We start from the raw sequence: 14,374 nt of genomic DNA, 5'->3' as shown, positions 1-14,374 counted from the left end.
CGTTTTTGCCTTGCGATGGTCCGTCCTCCCAAGCCTCTCTGAGGACGTCCAACACCCCACGGGGCTGACGTCCATAGAGAAGCTCGAACGGGGAAAACCCAGTGGAGGCTTGCGGGACTTCACGTACCGCGAACAACAGGGGTTCCAACCATTTATCCCAATTTTTGGCGTCTTCCTGTACGAACTTTCGGATCATTGTCTTCAAAGTGCGATTAAAACGTTCCACTAAACCATCCGTCTGTGGGTGATAGACGCTGGTGCGGATCGATTTAACGCCCAATAATCCATAAAGTTTGCGTAATGTACGTGACATAAACGCCGTGCCTTGATCAGTGAGGATCTCTTTCGGGATCCCCACCCGGGAGATTAAACTAAACAAAGCCTCCGCAACACTCTTCGCAGAAATGGTACGGAGAGCAATTGCTTCTTTGTATCGTGTTGCATAGTCCACCAGGACCAATACAAAACGATGCCCCCGTGCGGATCGCTGTAATGGTCCGATGAGGTCCATGCCAATTCTCTTGAAGGGGACCTGCATAAGCAGAAGAGGGCGCAATGGCGCTTTTGAAACGGCCGGTGGATTTACCAGCTGACATTCACGACACGACGCGCACCATCTGTGCACGTTCTCGTGAATGCCCGGCCAAAAAAAACGGACCATTAAACGATTCAGTGTGGCCTCTTGACCTAAATGACCGGCCATAGGATTAGAATGAGCCGCCTGGAAAAGCATTTCCCGACGGCTTTTTGGTACTAACAACTGGGTTGTATCTTGGTTTGACTGAGTGTCCTGGGTCACTCGATACAACCTGTCTTTTAATATGGCAAAATAAGGATGAGAGAGTGGCTGCTCAGGATGGAGAAGCTGCCGGTCGATCGCTCGGACCTGGGCAAACGCATTTTTCAGCGACTCATCTTGGGACTGCTCCAGAGGAAAATCATTGCGGTCAGTGAGGATCAGCCTCTCTACACCACTCTGTTCCTCTGCAACAGTACCCGATGGTCCCGGCTCAGTCTCCCCAACCTGCACAGCCGCTTTCTCTCCCCGCCCCTTCTTTTCCCCAGAGACATCCGCACATAGACACCCCAATAAACTACCAAATGCTGGCCAATTCGTACCCAAAATTAGCGGATGTCGGAGGTGCAGGTTAACTGCCACCTCCACTCTATGCTTTTGTCCCTGAAATTGAATTATGACCGTCACCAGCGGATAACTCACCACATACCCGTGCACACACCGTACTTTAACCATGCGGCTATTATCCAATGCCAACAACTGTATCAGGCTTTGATGGATAGAGGTCTGGTTACACCCTGAATCCACCAAAGCCGGATAGGTACCCCCCTGAATACTGACTGGTATTTGGTACAGCCCGGCTCGATCGGGGGCAGCCTGAGGCGCATTGGGGACCCGGATCAGCGTTCCCATCTCCATCACTGGGCAACGATCTATAAAGTGACCCGGGTTCCCGCACCGCCAACAGGCCGGCCCAGACTTCCCCGCCACCCCAGTGGCAGGAAGGGAATCAAGGGATTGGCGTGGAGAGAGAGGGGAAACGGGACCAGAGGCTGGAGGGAACCTGGCCGGCTCCCTGCCCCTAGAGGTCACCCGCGAGCCCGATGCTCCGCCCTGGAGTTCCTCGACCCGTCCTCGGGGCGGACCTCGGGACTGGAACCCTCCCCTCGTCCGGGGAGCTGGCACCGGCCTAAAAGAAAAGGAAGCAGAAGAAGAGGGGAGAGAGAGAGAAGCCGCCGGCAGGGGTACGCTACCATTTGATCCTCCGCCAGCTGGATGGCTTTGTCCAGCGACGCCGGCCCGTGGTACTGGACCCATTGCGCGGTCTTCCTGGGCAACCGCGCAATAAACTGCTCCAGTGCCACTTGATCGATGACTTGGTCGACTGTCGACTGGCCAAACATCAGCCATCTGCGGCAGGCGTCCCGGAGCTGCTGGGCCAACACGAAGGGCCGGGTGTTCTCCCCTAGTGTCAGCGACCAGAACCGCTGACGATGTTGTTCAGGGGAGAGCCCGACCCGCTGGAGAATGGCCCGTCGCAGGTGGTCATAGACCAGGAGATTCTGGACTGGCAGTTGTTGGGCGGCTAGCTGCGCCTCTCTGGACAGCAGCGGGATGAGGCGCACCGGCCAGTCCAGTCGTTGCCACCCACATGCCTCCGCGGAGCGCTCAAACAAATCCAAGAACGCTTCCGGATCATCTTGTGGCCCCATCTTTGTGAGCTGCATGTGGGTGGATTTGGCCAGGGCAGAGGATGTGTCCCCGGCCGGAACCTCCCGGTCGATGCAGCTCCGGAACAGCTCACGGTCCTGCTGCTGGGCCAGGAGGAGCGCCTGGAAACGCCGATCCTGCTCCTCCCGGATCTCCAGCATCGACTTATGTTGCTCCCGATGCAGGCCCGCGAGCGCCTGGATGACGTCCGCAAATGGCGTCGCTGACGGTGTTTGCATGGCGGCGGCTCTGTCTTCTTCCTCCCGGGTTTCGGCACCAGTGTAACAAAGTTCGTAAAGGGACAAGGAAGAAGACAAGGGGTCGGCTTACTGGGACACGAACTCACTTTTATTTTGTGATTACTTAGATCACAAACAACGTGCACATCGCACAACTCAAATTAAAAGTTCTCTCTCTTTGTCAACGGTTTGTTTCTGGCAGTTCCTCTCTGCAGCTCTCTTCTCTCGTGTCCCAGTGTGTGTCTGTCCAGCTCCTCTCTCTCCGGTCCCATTTCCTGGGTGGCTTATATCCTGTCTCCCCATGCCAATCACTGAAACAAGAGACAGGTGTTTCGCTCGTCCTCTGACTCTCTCTCCCGTCACAGACTTCGCTAAACCATGCCCCCCTCGCCACATTAACATTATGGACGACAGACTAGAATATTAAACATTTGTTGAATTTAATCTAGGGTGTACTCATTTCTGCAATCCTTAATTTAAACAAAGTTGGCTAATTTACCTATTTTACATATATTAATGACATATATTTTTCTGTTGTTATTATGTATATGTTAATACATTTCAATTTTACCATCTTTCCATGAATGGTTTTAGTGATCATTAAGAAAATACATATTTTGTATTTGTTCAGAGGGGGTGTGCTCATTTATTCTGTGCACTGTATATGTATAAACTATTTTACATGTAGTGGTTATAGAAAGAAAATGCAGGATGTAATTGGAATGGTAGGATGTTGGTCCTGGAAATGGGGATTTTTAGTCGATAACTAAAATAGTCTTTGTTAACAATGAAAATGGTAGATGACTTGAATTTAAAGTTATATGAAATGTAGGGAAAAATATGGGTGTATTGTTTTTAAGTATCCTTTTAAGTATCCTTTGATTCAATATCAACATGGGCCACATGTAATGTTGCCTGACAGGAGTAGCAGGGTGTAGACAGAAATGCCATTAAAACATGTTTTAATGGAATTTCTGTCTGCACCCTGCTACTCCTGTCAGGCAACATTACATGTGGCCCATGTTAATCTTGAATAAAAATGTTTACTTAAAAACAGAACACCCATATCCTCCTGCACATCTATAGTCTAAGGGCCCTATCATACAACCGGCACAATGCGGCGCCAGGCACGATGCAAGTGTTTTTTGCTAGTTTCATCCTGACGCAGTTATCATTTTCACATCATGCGCCACGTTGTTTAAATAGCAAATGCATTTGCGGCCCTTTGTGTGCCCATGAGCGTGCTGGTCTGAAAACTAGGTGTGTTCAGGCGCATTGTTGTTGCGTTGCTATTTTGAGGCAACTGAAATAGACTGCATCTATCTACCTAGTCTAAAGTCAATGGCGCAATATTTTTTTTGTTCTTTAAAGAGCATAGTAATATGCGTCTGTTTCCTCTCTGGAGAAGCGTTCAGTTTTTCCGCTCGCAAATTCCTCAATGTAAATAGTGAATCTGCCATGGCGTGAGTGCAACTGGATTTAAAGGGAATTGGAGATGAGACTCTGATTGGTTTATTACATGTTACGCCCAAAACACACCCATTACTCATTAAGAGAATAGTGACCCTTTTAGACAATGCACCGGGCGTGCCGACCATTTTTCCCATTCTTAAACTAGCAAAAGTGGATTCGGACACGCCCTAAGTGCACCTGCGCAATGCGCTTTAGACCATGCGCTTAGATCGTTAAAATAGGGCCCTAAATCTCATCTAACCATAGATAGCCTATATACTGGCTATATGAATTGGCTATAGCCAGTATATATGAACTGGCTATAGAAAAAATTCTAACTTAATTATAAAAACTAGTTTTTGTATCCCCGTAGGAAATATCACTTATTTAGTTTTTTTGTATGCAAACATTCAGACAGCCGCGTTGCCATTGTGTGTCTCTCAGAAATTACAGCTTTCGCAAGAGTGAACTAAGATACTACATCATAAATAAACTAAGATAAAACTAAGATACTACATCATACACATTTTCTACTGCTTGATATACTTAGGCTATTTAAATGTTTTAAACCATTGTACGATATATATTTTTGTCTCACTCTCTCCCTGAGACGACAAGCATTTACATCCTTTATAATTTGTTCACATTTGCATGCATAGCAAAAGTTGTTTTAACAATGTCCAACCACTGAATATTTTCATGTTCTCTAATCAGCTATTTTATAGAGTTGTAGTGAATGTGGCTTACATAATTCACCTTTGAGGTTAAACTTAGTTATATACACTGTTCTACACTGCTGTATAAATGCAGCACTTTGTTAGCGTGTTTGTTCATGACTGTTCAGGGACCGCGGTCCCTTTAAATGTGCTTAACGCGCGTTGATGTGGGACGCTTGTCAGCAGTTTTCTGCTTCACTGAATAAACGAGACACGCGCTCGTGTACTCAACGTGAGAAATTGTCGCTTGTTATTTACTGCAATTTCCACAGAGTCCTCTTATTTGAAGTTGTGGATGACTGTCCTGACAAAACTCTGTACACAAATTCTAAATTATATAATTAAAAGTATGATTAATTCAAGGCATAATATAGACTATTCCTGTTATACAGTAACTTTTCTCTCTCTATGATTTCCTTAAATTTTCTATAAAATGAGTCACATATTTATAAGAAATGGCTTAAATTCTATATTTAGGTCTTCTTTATCACTTAAACAGATATAATAGACATTAAAGCAGCACTAGGTAACTTTTCAACCTTTATAATATATTTTCAAGACTCTTGTGATGATACATCGACTTACAATAGGTTGAATGACACGTCTGCCATAGCCTGGTAGTCTTCGGGTAGTAACCCGAGAACAAAAAGAACTACAAAATTCGACTGCTTTACGGCATATACGTCACTTCCACCACCTTAAATTCGGACGTGCGAGCCCAACTATCATTTGTTTGCCGAATGTTATAGTCATGGCCGAAGCAGCACAGAAAAATAAGAAAGCAAAGGTTTTGTCGGAGGAAAGAGGAAAGGAGAAAATTATAGGTTTAAAGGCAGGATGAGGATCAACATTGGGCCAGCGTTTGCTCGTTGGCGTGAGCTGAAGGAGGAGGGGCTACATTCTTGCAAGTAAATACGTAAGACGTACAAAATCATATTTTAGGATACCTAACATGTCTGTGATATTGGTTTATTTGTCTTGCCTCAAGCTATAATTCAAATCGATTTTTCAAATTTGCAGATTCATCTATGGTATCTTGATATTATAATATTGACGATATATGGTTATTACCTACCACTCAAACATTGAACTGAAGTATCATATAGATTCTGTAAAACGGGAACCAATAGACTAGGCTACTATAATGACGCTGGCTTGTAAACGTGAGCATCGCGATCATTTGGCGTTTGAAAAAAAATAAAACCCATGAAATTATATTCATATGACATGCTGAAACATATGCCACTGTAACGTTACCTGGGATGAAGACATTTCACACGCGACGCAAGCAGAACACCTGCATGTGAACTCCTGCAGTGTTCAGGGCTATCATGGTTTTCATGTCAATAAATGCACGTGCAATGCATCCCCTGATGTAGAATGACAGAGTTTACGACAGTAGTAGAGGACAATACTGTTTCCCAACTGTAGGGGGACCCCGAGAGCAAAACCTACCTAGTGCTGCTTTAAACATACAATTTTGTATTTTACACACCTTTTTATTGATATAATATGCATTCAATTTTATCATGTCCTCAGTGCAAAGTAATCAACTTCCACAAGAACTATGAACCACGCATTTATAAAAATCTCAAAATATTTTTAGATGATGTTATAGAATAGGCTAAACTGCCTCTAATCATGCATATAAATCATGTCAATTATTAGTAAATGTTTTTTTTTTTTTTTTTTTACAATTTTCATTTACCGTGACCCTAAAGGCTAGCCTGGATGCCAGCCGAACTTAGCCCCGCCCACAACATTTTTACTCGGGCAGTTCGGTCTGGAATTGATCGGTAGAGAAGTAATTATGCCCGAACAGAAACTGTTCGGACCAATGAAATTGTCAGGGCGGGCTTTAGACGATGATGGACAGATGATAAACAGTAACGTAATCATCCACGTCATCAAAAGCCGCTTGGGTTGAATTTGTTCTAATCCTAAAAGGAGAACTTGTTCGTATATGCATTCACCTTTACTATTTCTCTCAGAAATGATGATCGTGTTGGTAAGTACTCTGTGTATCCTTAAATAATTTTTTTACAACACCGGCAAAGATCGTTTACACTAATCTTGTTCTTCTAACGTTAGGCTACTTATTCCAGCGTGCGTGCAGACAGGGTTGCCAAGTTTTTACAACAAAACCCGCCCAATTGCTAACGTTCCTCAAAACTAGCCAAAAACAAGCCCAATAGCTTTCCAGGGGGGATTCTCCGGGAAAAAAAGGCATTTGGGGGGTAAAATATGTGTTATTTTGGCAGGGCTGCCTGCTAAAATTCGCATTCCTGGGTCTGTATATCACATAATTGGGGTCGCTTCAACCCACGGACATGGCAACACAGTGCAGTTGAGTTCTGTTGACATTTGACAACTAACGTTATGCGTCGCTCCGTTGCTCTGATTGGTTGTAGGTCTATCCAATTGAGGTCTTTCCTGGTTCGGTTGAAACACGCCCCATAATCACAGCCCAACGGAGCGGTATCAGACTCATATTCTGACTAGAATTGAGTATGACGACGTCAGGCTACCTAAAGGCATCTTCCACCCTTTATGTATTTCTCGACTTCCAAAAAAGACCACAATTCCATTGAGACCATTTTCAGGAAATTATATAATTTATTTTACCTGCTGGAATTTAACTGTACAAACTAAAATAATCTTCAACTCTTATTCCTACTTTTTTTTATGTTATCCTGCTTGTCCCACTCTTACAGTTCCACCCTGTTAGGCTATGTTATGAAGAATGTTTATCCGGTCAAAAATATGTAAAAACATATCTGACATACCGGTAGTTCTGTTTATCTGTAGAAGGTTAGCTAGCTAAATGTTGATCACTCAAAGAGCTACACCTAACTTAGCTTAAAATTTTCTAAATAATAAAATTCTAATAGAATAAATTGTATTTAGTGTATATATAATATATAAACAATATTATTTAGGTGCAGTTCCACACATTACTGATGGCAAACCATGCAGGACAATGACGGAAAGCTCATCCACTGTTATGGTGTTCCACCTTTTTATACTCAGTTCCACCCTGTTATGCTCCGTTACACCTTGTTAGACGAGTCATTTTTAAATAATAATTTGACAGCAATGTTAAATGTTTTGCATATTTATGTCGTGGGAGGTGAGGAGCATTAACAGCATATACAGTTTATGTTTTTGAATTTTTTTATTATTTATTATTTACCATTCTGTTGGCAAAAATGGGTACAAAAAGTACCTATTCTTTAGACATTCTATTAATCAATAATTGTTTTGGTATTGTTTCAAGAATAAAAAAATAACGATGGCATAAGGGACATACTATCTAAGAAAAGCTTGTTAGTGTTTAACATTTACATTATTAACATATTGTAATAACTATGTACTGTATATGTCCCATCAGGGTGGAATACCTTCACGGCCATTGTCTGGACAATTAATCTACCCATAATTATTATTTTTTAGTCCCTGAGCTTGACCAATATGTATTCCTAATAGTTAAATGTCACTATTTTGGTATAATGCTAAAAATATGAAAAACATGCAACTTTTTTTTATTATTCAAAAATTATGAAGCCAAAATGCTATACTAGCATTAACAGGAATTACCTATTTGTTGAAAACAATTGAAGGGAATTGACAATTGACTTACGTTTAAAACGTGTTTCTCATGTAATTTCACGAAATTCCTGTTAAAGCCCCACACACTTCTGAATTTATCAGAATACACAAATCATTTTGAGATTTTTACAGATACAGATACAGAGTAACACTGGCTTCATTGCACAGCCCGATGGTATGCTGTTTCGCCTTGCCACGTTGCCTTTAGCTTGGCTTGCTCAGTTTGGGACACTAAATAGCCTAATATTCAACTATATAGCCTATTCAAATACATTTTCAACTAAATTACTGATCTACCCGCATTGTCACTATATGATAATTGAAATGAGCTGGATGACATCACTGTTTTCTCCTGTTGCATTATTTTCCTGTTTAACACTGTGAAGCTGCTTTGAAACAATCGGCATTCTAAAAAGCACCAGTGGTGTAGTGGTGCCTGGAGAAGTGGGTATACTCTTAATTTATGCACCCAATTTTTTTTTGAAGTGGCCCAGCAGTAGATGAACATCCTGTGTTATAAACAGTGACATGTAGGACTAGTCTTGCATATTTAGTTCACCCGAAAATGAGCCAGTGGTATTTGCACATTGTCTCTTTTGCTGCTTGACTTCACGGAGTAAGGATGACATTAATATTAGCCACGGAAGAGGTGCAGATTTTGCAATCAATACTGGCATACAGACAATAGAGACAACATAATTATACATTTTGACTATTCCTTATTCCAGGGGTTTTTAAACCTGTCAAACAACTATTCTCTCACCTTGCAAGTAGTCTCTGCCAATAGTTTATTTTGTGAACTATCTCTTGGAATGGCTCATTTGCAACAGATAGTGTAGGCCTGAGTGTGCCAACATTATAAGTTTAAGTTGCAATTTGCAAATATTACTGGTCCTACGCAGGCCTAATGAATGAATATAAGATATATTCAAGATGAGGCAAGCATGGTGTCAGAGATTAGTTTTTTTTTTTTTTTTTATATCATCATCTTTCAAAGAATTCAACAAAATATTCAAAACAATATGTTAAACTATTATACAGGGTTTGGCATTAACTCTTTTGCTCAGCAGTCACTGTGGCTCGTGGTTTTCCAAAGTTACTAGCCACTCAGGATTTTCACTGGCCACAATTTTGCTGTTTGGAAATACATTTTATATGATTAAAGTTGACTTTGGCATGCTTAAATTACTTGATTTTGAGTAATTTTACTTGATTTAGAAGATTTAAAACCCTTTCAAACTTTCAAATGCAGAGTGACCACCCAAATCAAGACTACATTGCATATCAGCTGGTATGTGCAGGTGGGCAAGGACTATAAAGCACTAGCCAATATAAATAAAGGTGACTACTTGATTTGACTTACTTCACACAGAGATCTAATCTCACTATCATCGAGTCAGTCTGGGATTACATGAAGAGACAGGGAAAATTGAAACATTAAATCCATACGAACTGTAGACTGTGGCAAGCAGCAACACATCTTCAAGACGCTTGCAGAAATCTACCTGCAATTGCTAGCGGACTCCGTGCTCCGTTTCGAAAGGTGGCGCTAATGTTCCGAATGGTGGTAGTCAATCGCCGTTAGACACATAAGAAGTAGTTCCGTGACGGAAGAAGAGAGAGTTTATAAAATAATAGCGTGAAACAAAATTGACCATGATGGGACTAGAGTACATTTATTCATTTATGATAAAGCGCATGATGGCAGTCGCCGATGAAATATTCGATTCTTTAAAAGACAGTATGATTGAATATGAGAAAGAGATAGAGCGTTTAAAGCAGGAGAACTGTTCTCTGAGGAGCCGAAACTGCAGCGGTTCAGAAACATGCCTTGGTCAGTAACACGTCCATTATTATAAGCTAATAATAAACAAGAAATGTATTCCCTCTCTAGTTATCTTTCTTAAAGAGGTATATCCAATGTAACAATATTCAAGTCATATGAATGTCTCCTGTGGAGAGAGAAAAAAACTTTGTACACTAACAAAAACTACCATAGTATTAGCTACTATGTTTTGATTTTGACATGGTTCAATTGCAATACCATGGTATTATTTGAAGTACATTAACTGTTACGGTTTCCAAATAATGATCATACATAAATATTTTTTGGGCATCATTACATTGTTTTTAATTTAAAGGTAAATAAATCAATATCGTGAGTACAGACTGTTTAATTAGTTTCTCATTTTAATTAGTTCTTTAAAGTAAATTTATGAGTTAAGTCCAATTGATTTTCAAATAAACTTTACAAATAAGTAAATACACCAGATTACTGAAGTAAAATGGGTTGCGGTCTGCATTTCATTTTAACTTGAATATTGATGTTTTATTGTTTCCCTGTTTTTGCTGTTAAAAACTAATCTTATGCCTCATGTCACACAGGTACTCAGAGAGATGGAGGTCTGCAAGGTCAGACGGGTTCAAAACTGTCAGAAATACAAGTAAAGGTGGAGGTTGCCACTGGGATGTCCCATGAGCCTTTGAGTCAAGCTTCTTCCATTATTTCTCCTCTGTCTGAAGCGGTCACAGGGCAGGAGCCCCATCAGTGCCTCTCACTTCTGCCAGAGGTGATGCTGAAGAATGAAGATAGTGGTGGTACAGATACAGAACCATCAATCAAAGTTAAGTCAGAGCTGTGTGATAATCAGGCCAGTGAATCGAACTCATCTGCGGTGCAGTCTGGCAATGATTGTCATGTTGAACTTAAACTAGCTGAACAAGAACCATCGCCTCTTCAACTTGACATTGAAACCTTTGAAGAGGTGTTACAAAAAGCAAAGCGAAAACACCAGAATGCATCATGCAAGATTTGCAGCAAGTCTTTCAGGAACAATGGACATTTGCGGAAACACATGTTAGTGCACCAAAATGAGAGACCTTTCTGCTGTAGTTCATGTGAGAGTCGTTTTAAAACGAAATCCAGCTTGAAAGAACATGAGAGACTTCATACAGGTGATTATCGCTACAGCTGCCCAAGATGTGGAAGGGGTTTTTCTCGATCAAATCATGTCAGAAAGCACCTTAAGGCAGCTTATTGTCATAAGCCTTAATCCTCAATTCTCCAAATAATGAATTCTAAATTAATGCTTTATTAGATATACTGTATTACAAATTAAAGTATCAAAACAAATATCTAAGAGAGAACTCTGCTTTTCTTCTGAGTGATGTAATATATGTATGAAATATTATTTAAAATATTTTGATTGCTTTATTCAGTGCCTGTAACGCCAAACAAATTAAGTAATATCTATCCTTTTAGATTCCCTTTTGATGTGTCCATATTCAAGGCCCTAGTACATTCCCAGCCATATTAGGCTTTCACTGGCTCCTTGCATAAATTATATTATACACATTTTCCAAGGTTAAAAAGCAAATGTGGGTCACATGGCATGATGCTAGTTTTCCTAATCCTACAAATCAAAGGTCAACAATTCCTTTTTTTATTAAACATCAATTATAAGCTATAGGAATGAGTTTTATAGTTTGAGGTGATCGCAGTGATTCTATTGCATATTCTGTTATTGCCAATGGCAGTTTATATTATATAAGAGGTGTGCGTGAGACTGTTTTCTTAATCCTGCTCCCGCTGAATTTCTAACCATTACCGCCTGCTCCCTCAACGTGTGCGTTTCACTCCCGCCCACACCCACGAACATTGTTACAGCTTGTAGAAATTGTGGAAAAAAATTACGGCAACATTAGGGCTATGCTAAAAGTTCAGAATAACAGAGATAAAGCATTGTGTTTAATTAAGCTGATCATAAGATAAAGTAATACTAGCACCACAAAAGATAAACACATTCTTTTAGCCTTATAAAACTTTGGTCTCTCTATCAACTCTGAAAAACAAAACATCACAACTAGTGGAGCCTAAAAACATACTTAAACGTATGCGTAACAACATGCACTCCACCCAAACAGTTAAACTCTTTTAACCTAACAAGGCACAATATTTAATTGAATTACTTATAAATGAAATAAATATTAATCAAAAAAATATAAAACAAACTAAATGAAATAAATAGGAAATGAAAACCTCACAGATATCACAGGTGTTTATGGAGCCTAGGTAATTGAGATAGCAAAAAGAAAATAAATAATACTTAAAAACATTAAGCCTGTTATGAAAGAAGAGAATTACTGATCAACGGTGGCAAACTTAATTTGTTGATTCCTTTCTTGTTACGTGGCAAACCGCGGGAACTGCACTGCATTTTTGACCACTGCCTCCCACCCGCAACAAAGGTAAAACTGCCTGCAGGATCCCAATCATGTGGGTATCCCTCTATATTATATGATCTACTACAGCATGCCTATTTAACAAGACTGGACAGGAACTTCTGTCATGGAAATACTAATAGGCCTGTCTAAACAACAAGGTAAAGCAAATAAATGTCTTAGCAGCGTAGGACAATTGAACAGGCCTGTACTTAAACTTCTAAAACTAAAATATAAAAGGTGTTCTGGTATTTTTAGTGTAATAAACACAGCAACTTAAACATCTGTGTTATATTATATTTGCATGTCATAATGACTTGTTCGCATAAACTGCTTTAAAATCTCACAAGTTTGCCTCATTTTAGTTTAATCTTAATTTCAACACACAAATTATATTAATGAAACACTTCTTTGTCAGGTTAATGCACAATTTCATTCTGTACCACAATGGGTGAAGCACATACTGGCTTTGTTTTAAACCTTGCGAGTTGCCTTAGTTTTTAAGGCAGCATACTAACTGAAATGGAAGTATGTGTAGTATGCTTGGATTTCCAAGCGATTTAACATGGTGGGGAATTAAGAAATTTCAGTTCTCTCTCTGAACCACTAGGTGGTCGGCACTATTCTAATATTGGTGTCTCCATCTTGTGCAAAGGAAACCAAACTTCTGCTAGGGCAGGGTTCCTCAAACTCAGTCCTGGAGGGCCACTGTCCTGCAGAGTTTAGCACCAACCCTGATCCAAACACACCTGAGCAAGCTAATCAAGGTATTCAGGATCACTAGAAAATCACAGGAAGGTGTGTTTGATTAGGGTTGGAGCTAAACTCTACTGGACAGTGGCCCTCCAGGACCGAGTTTGAGGAAACCTGTGCTAGGGAGAGACACTATCAGGGTAGATTCAGCATAATGTAATCAATCCCTGAGGTATTCATGAATAAGGGCTTTAGTCCAGAAAATTCAAGTTATTTTCCAACTTTGTGTTTTAACAGGTCACCATATTTGTAGACTTCATTACAATAACATTTCTTTTCCTACAGAAAGACAAGCAGAAGATCGGTCAGTAGAACCATTGGACTCACAGCTCTCTCATGTGGAAATAATTCTACAACCAGACAGTGTAAATGTGGACCCACAGCACTCTACTAAATTAAGTCTTTCTGATCAGGGCCCTGGGAAATTTCACAAGATATGTGATAGGCCATTCAAGCTTCATCAGAGCATGAAAAACGACATACATTTGCCACAAAGTGATCGAAAACACCCCTGTTCATTTTGTGGGAGAAGATTCTATAAGAGATGTCATCTCATAGAACATTTAAGAATTCACACAGGTGAAAAACCATTTGGGTGCAATAAATGTGGAAAGTGGTTTGTTCAATGGAATCAGGTAAAGGCACATATAATTAAGCATCATGAAGGAGATATGTCACAGATATCAAAGAAAAAAAGCCTAAATTTGTAAAACCGGTTTTGTCATTTCCACCTCAAAGAATTTAGAATTATGTTAGTTGTGAATTTCAAATGTACATTTCTAATGATTTATAGAGACTTGGAAATGGAATTCACATAATGTTTCCACCTATCATTTCTGTCATTAAAAGAACTTTCAAAGTGATTTTTAAAAATGTGCTTACATCTGCATTGTGTGTGTGTGTGTGTGTGTGTGTGTGTGTGTGTGTGTGTGTGTGTGTGTGTGTGTGTGTGTGTGTGTGTGTGTGTGTGTGTGTGTGTGTGTGTGTGTGTGTGTGTGTGTGTGTGTGTGTGTGTGTGTGTGTGTGTGTGTGTGTGTGTGTGTGTGTGTGTGTGTGTGTGTGTGTGTGTGTGTGTGTGTGTGTGTGTGTGTGTGTGTGTGTGTATTATTGATATAGCGCTTTACAGAAGAATATTGCGGCGCTAATATCTGAAAATT

General features: G+C 40.5%; 1 protein-coding gene across 2 annotated transcripts; it reads left to right on the top strand.

Moving 5' to 3' along the window:
* The first annotated feature begins 9,812 nt into the window (after positions 1-9,812).
* LOC307142796 (uncharacterized protein) lies at positions 9,813-14,084 on the top strand. 2 transcript variants are annotated; one of them, XM_079843906.1, is made up of 3 exons: positions 9,813-10,077; positions 10,629-11,198; positions 13,503-14,084. In XM_079843906.1, the coding sequence occupies exons 1-3, from the start codon at positions 9,900-9,902 to the stop codon at positions 13,925-13,927; spliced, it is 1,173 nt and encodes a 390-aa protein (XP_079700032.1). In that variant the 5' UTR covers positions 9,813-9,899; the 3' UTR covers positions 13,928-14,084. The 2 variants fall into 2 exon arrangements, with proteins under 2 accessions (XP_079700032.1, XP_079700033.1); XM_079843907.1 differs by lacking the exon at positions 13,503-14,084 and having other exon boundaries at positions 9,869-10,077; positions 10,629-12,323.
* The last annotated feature ends 290 nt before the right edge of the window (positions 14,085-14,374 follow it).

The sequence above is a fragment of the Gobio gobio genome (assembly GCF_949357685.1).
Source record: "Gobio gobio genome assembly, chromosome: 19".
Lineage (NCBI taxonomy): Eukaryota > Metazoa > Chordata > Actinopteri > Cypriniformes > Gobionidae > Gobio > Gobio gobio.
This window is presented reverse-complemented; position numbering and strand designations above follow the sequence as displayed.